Genomic DNA, 6,000 nt, shown 5'->3' on the forward strand with positions numbered 1-6,000 from the left:
CGACGCGGTGAAATCATTGTCCATTTTCGCTATCTATCATAAGCAATTAAGATGTTACGTCCCTGATAAGGTAAATTAAATCCCGCTGTAAATAACGCCAACGCCATCATCGCCGATTGAGACGGTGAGTGGGAGGTGGGGGTTGAGGTGCGTACCTTGCACCTCGCCCGGTACGGTGCACTTCACACTGAACAGGGCTTGGGCAAAGAAGAAGGGAGAAGAGAGACAGAGTGCATGTGACTACTACCTTTTCCACCGTGTATGACACGCTTGTCAACACAAACGACGTGTGGTACCGTACGAGGTGGGGAAATATCGTGAGAAGGATGGGAGGGATCCCTTCCACCCCTTTTTCCACCTAAGGCCCTGAGCTGGCCACAATCTGATGACAGCAATCGAATCGATCATACACAAAAGAAATAAATAAAATACACCCTTAAATACGATGCCATAAGCCGGTGGGGAAAGGGGATGTCGGGGTGGTTGAGTAGCAGCAACCACCCGGTGGCACCCTGTTCGTTCGTCATCAGACTGCGAACACCTCCGTCACACACAATCACACACACACACGTGGAGGTATGGTATAGTACACACTGTCGCAACTTGATATCGATTCACCGAGAAAAACGTGTTCCACCGGTATCGCCGAGATGTTGGCCGATAAAATGGGCTTCGATGTGACACAAAATGTCTTGACTTGACGCTTTCATTTGTTCCTTTCGCTTTTTTTCTTTCAGCTTACGCCCTACTCTTAAGGGTTCCGAACAGGGCGGTTTTGGATGTTACTGGGACTGGATTTCTCTTTTTCGGTAGTTGGTATTGATTTTTGGACCGGATTCGTGCCAATGAAAAATTACACGGGGAAAGTTCAAACCACAACCGCTAGTGGTAGGGCAGATATTAGGAAACAAGGGTAACGATCAATTGTTTTGTAAAATAAACAAAACAAAACATTCAGGACATCAGGGTGAGCGTTGAATTCAAACGTGACAAACGTTCTATGAAATGGTTCATTCTTGACCTCAATGTGGGGATTGAAGGCTAGTTGTCTCTTGTGAGAATAAGATATCTAAACACCAGCGAATATTTAACGTATCTTTAACTTAACCTCAAATTATTGACAGTAAACGTGAAGATAGATGACAGCAGCTTTCATTCGTCGAAAACTTTCATTCGTCTTCATTTCATTTCATTTCATGAAAAAACTCATCACGCGTTTACATGACTCACAACAAATTAACGCTAACTGTCAACTGGCAATGAAGAGTCGATAAATAAACTATGAAGAATTGTAAATGAGCTATATTATTTCATCTCTAAAATTCATAATAATACTCATTTAGCGTTCTCTAAATCAGGCGAGTGAACTGAAATCTCATAACACGACGGAGTTTATTTCATTTAACGATCATTTTAAATTGTTTTACACTATTGACTCCTTCTAAAGCTGCCAGTTGAACAAGCTGTCAAACAAATTTCATTCCTATGAGATAAATTTCTAACCTGGCTACGTTAAGTGAAATGCGCAACCAAAAATGCTTGTTTATTTCGCGTTTAGACAAGTTAAGTTGGGTTTCACATGAGTGAAATGAGTGTATGACAGTTGCTGTTAAGTGAAAGTTACAATCGTTTATAACCTCATTAAGCAGCTTAACAACATCGAATTAACCTTGTTGCTAGTGAATGATACAATAGCTTTTTCCAAGTTCAATTTGTTCCATTCGCTAACGATTGCTCGTTCATTTTTTTCTAAAACTAAATAATTTTTAAAATTTGTCGTAGAATTTTGATTCAAAAGGTACAAAAACAGCAGTATAACGATTTTTCTTGTTCATTGATATGTTTCTACTAATACTTTTTTCTGTTGTTTTTATGTAAAATGTTACTAAACAACTAAACCAGAGCTATAATATGGTTCACTAAGTTACTAGAACTGTCTTTTCGTAGATTTTTGGAATCTTTGTTTTCCAAAAGCTAGATTGTTGCTAGTATATAAAACCAGTATGTTACCATTTTCCTTTGTTGAAGGTCCGGTTTAATTGAATGGTTGTGGTGTGAACATTTATTGAATGAAAACAGTGGATTGCTGCTGGTAGCCGTACGCTCGAAAGCATTCGCATGACTCACCGACGTTCCCGGGACAGTAATAATACCCACCTTCCTGATGGCTTTCATCATTTCACCGCCAATGATTTCCCACCCGCCCAAAACAGCACAAACCCCACCCACCCTTTGGTCAATTGATTTTTTTCTTATAAGGAAGCGCACACTTACAAATCGTTTCAGGTGTTGGGTGCGCGCACGCCCGCCGCTTCAGTTACAATATGTATTTCCGACCGACCCCGGGGAGTGTGCAGCAATGGCGGTTTGCTCGTAGCGTTTTTCGCTCCGTTAAGCGCATTTTCCGGCTCACCGTTTTCCCACATCGCTTCGCCGGATCGCTTCTGGCGCTAGGAATTTCGCCAGCGGCAGCAGTGTGCTGGCGATAATCGGACACTAATGTTCGAGCAGTTACGGTTGAGAGGTTGGGTGGAATGTTGCCGTCCCCCGCCCAGCCCGAGTGGGGAGGACAGAGATGGTCGGTGAACCGTGGCGAGTTCACGAACTTTTCCGCCACGTGGTAATGGATAAAGGTAGTTTATTATTTCATAACTACCTGCGCGTGGCTGTGGGTTTGTGTGTGTTTATATTGCTCGGGGTTTCTCTTACATTAAACTCATCGACTTTCCATTGGCTCCACCGCCCAACCTCGGACGCGGTGGTACGGAACTATCGCAAGGAAAATGATGTGTGTGTTCGACAAAGATAAGGATGAGTTAGAGCCCGCTTTCTGCCTGGCTGAAAATCTACCCAGCGTAACCGATTCGCCGAAACGATCGCTATCATTTTATTGGATCGTAATGTGGCCCGCCCCAAGTTTTTAATTACTTGAAAAAACCATTCCGCTGCTAATCGGTTAAAACCCTCCCCTACACAAAGTGATTTTTTACATTCGTTCTTTGGTGTGTACCGACAAATGGCATTAAAATAATTCAAACGTGAATGATTCTTCGTCGTAACCGCTTATCAATTGCAACGAAAAGTTGCTTAGGCCTTCGGTTTGCTCGTTTGAAATATTATGTAATTTTTTTAGAATCATTACGAGAAAAAAATAATAAAAAAGTCCATTGGAAATAAACGATTAATTTTATGACTCATTTTGGTTGTCGTTATAACTTTGAAATAAAAATGTGATTCGTATTTTACATTCTATCGACATTGGCGATTAAAAAATGGATGTAACATTGAAAAATTTTAAAAATATTAATTAAAAATGGTAGAGTTGTTTACCGATGCCGATGGATGCCGCGGAGGTGCTGGATACATGATTGTTGATTTTGTTAGCTGCTTTCCTCACAACAACACCGAAGAAAAACTATGTGATTGTGCTTCCCTCCAGGAACAAGTTTCGTAGCCACTGCCTTACCGTAGTGATACGGAAAACACTCAAACTTTTTCAACACTCCTACACAATGATGCACTTTTGCTGTACTTTTCGAACCGTATTTTTCCAACTGTAATTATCTGCAATTGTAAACCGCGGTACTTCACGTGTGTGATTGAATTTCACTTCATACGTTTGAATGCTCTCGCTCTGCTCTACCACTTGGGAAATTGACTGGGAGAGGAAAAAAAACGAAAATAAATTTAATTTGGTTAGCCCGCTTTGATATCTCACTTACGATAATTTTCAGCAACAATCTACCCCACGCACCGGAAATCACTGGAATTTTCCACCCATCTTCAAACCATTGCCCACAGACGCTCTCTCACTCACCACCCACCGGCGATACGTTTTGGGTAAGATTAATTACAATTAATTGGATTTCATTATCGATTCAAACAAAATGCCAGCCGTCAATCTTAATTTTCCTCACGGTGCACTCGCGCAACGGCTTTCCGCCACCATTAATGCTCACTTCGACGCTACAACCATCATCATCATCATCATCATCATCATCATCACCATCAGCAGCAGCATTACCGCCAGCATAATCAGCATCTGCTAGAGTAGACAACCAAGCCCACACCACACACACACATTATCATCAGTGATGAGATCACTTGCACCCTCTTCTTGCTTCTTGCAACGCTTATTATTATCTTCTTCAAATACTTCTTCCTCTTCTTCAGCAAACCAACCGATCGACACTTCAACAACTCCACCCTTTCTCTCCCTCACACACACACACACCCTCCACTTTTCTCCTACGGCCGGAAGATCTTCGCCTTTCACGCTCCTTTTTTTTCTCGCGCGCGCACACTTAAAACACTAACGATCAATCAATTTATCAATCAACGAACGTAAAATTTGCTCCGATTTTTTGATTAATTTTGTTTTGCTCTTTTCTTTGTGTTTTGCTTCGCTTCAACTCATTTCACATCACTTAAAATCTTCTCGCACGGAAAAGGCGGGTTGCGAGATTCACCATTTCAGGGGGAAGGAAAAAAATTGAACTTTTCCGAATCGGAACCGTTACAATTCGGAGGATGCCGCTGCGTACACATTACACATTTACCAACTGACGGGGCGAGAGAAAAGGGAGGTTTTTCACGTTTCTTCAAGGTTTTATGAGAGATCGTTTGTTATTCCGAAAGGCGTCAAGATTTGTACGGATTAACAATTTTCGCAACACTTGCCAGCGTTTTATAAACGCCAGACTTCTGTTTATGTGATTCGTTGCACAACAAATGCACTGCGATTATTTACCTCAATCGTTTGCCTTTCAAACTATGCCAACCTTTACCTAGTGCAGTTTTTTTTTATTATTTGTTTAATTTCACATCTTTTCCACTCGAAGTATTATGGGCGACATCAGCGTGTTAGTTTTTACCTGTAAAAAGAAAAAAAGTACAAAAAGGTATGAGAAATTTAGAACAAGTCATTCGTTTTCTGAATAATAAAACTACAAAATGGCTCTTGTTGGAATCAAATGTTCTCACAGTCGATAAAGCACGCTTCTTGGGGGCAGAGAAATCGATTGGCGGCGCAAAAATATGACACTCGAAATATGAACCAAAAAAACACATAAATATATAAACCGGAGAAACAAGCTGTGGGAAAATAAAATTTGGAAATTTCGGGAAAAAGGGCCCAAAAAATTATTGGCTGGATCGGCAAAAGGCGGCGAATGAAGGTGTACAATTTGCAGCATACCTGAATACATATTTGACAAAAAAAAAAACAAGCACAATAAATACTCGCATTACGATGCGCCCAAAATTCGCATTCCGACACTGCAGCCCTGCCTCATAAAAACTCCTCCATGCAATTGTATGCTAATTGAAGACGGGGTGGAAAAAGGGCAAAAAAAAGACCCCCGCGACGAGAAAACCTACGCAAATTATGCGTATGTTGTTCGGGGCGGAAGGGAGTGACATATAAAAAAAAAAAAAAACAGAAAAGAAAATGGTCGTCGGCGACGATTGCACACCTTCATTTCATGATCACGTGAGCAGAAATTTGAGGTCCATCCCGGTTCGACGGCTATTTTGTTTTTGTTTGCATGCGTGTCTCCCGTCTGCACAAACACTGCTCCGGCTCATTCCAGCCAATCGCAAACCGCGCTAATGAAGACCCGAAAAGGGGCCCCAGGCCGACGGAAAGGGATCAAGATCATCATTTTTTTTGCGATTCGAAACCTTTTTTGCTCGCCGCAAGTACGTACGCGATGATGACCACTTCGTCGGTTGTTTGTTTTTCCGTTTCGAGCTCGAGGGTCAAATATCGTTGAGTCAAGTCAAGCCTTTCGAGGGGGGGAGGAGCTGAGAAGGGGTACGATACGACGGTTATTGATTTTTGAGCACTTGAGCACACCGACACGAGAACTCATGGGCGATGGCCGCCGGATCGGCAAAAAAAAACAAACCAAAACCTGGCGCCACCTTTTGTCGGCGCGCACGGAATTAATTAGCGGACCACCGTCGAAAACAATTCGGCACAATTTTCTGTCATTGCTT

General features: G+C 42.0%; 1 protein-coding gene across 7 annotated transcripts in view; it reads right to left on the minus strand.

Annotated features, from left to right (window-relative positions):
- Positions 1 to 3,499, minus strand: part of LOC131260480 (protein groucho) — a 162,751-nt gene extending 159,252 nt beyond the window's left edge. For all 7 annotated transcript variants that reach the window (XM_058262216.1, XM_058262218.1, XM_058262214.1 and 4 more), the window contains exon 1: positions 3,331 to 3,499. In XM_058262216.1, the coding sequence (XP_058118199.1) occupies positions 3,331 to 3,366 (36 nt within the window). In that variant the 5' untranslated portion in view covers positions 3,367 to 3,499. The remainder of the gene's footprint in view (positions 1 to 3,330) is intronic.
- Between the last annotated feature and the right edge of the window lie 2,501 nt (positions 3,500 to 6,000).

The sequence above is a fragment of the Anopheles coustani genome, chromosome 3 (genome assembly GCF_943734705.1).
Source record: "Anopheles coustani chromosome 3, idAnoCousDA_361_x.2, whole genome shotgun sequence".
Classification (NCBI taxonomy): Eukaryota; Metazoa; Arthropoda; class Insecta; order Diptera; family Culicidae; genus Anopheles; species Anopheles coustani.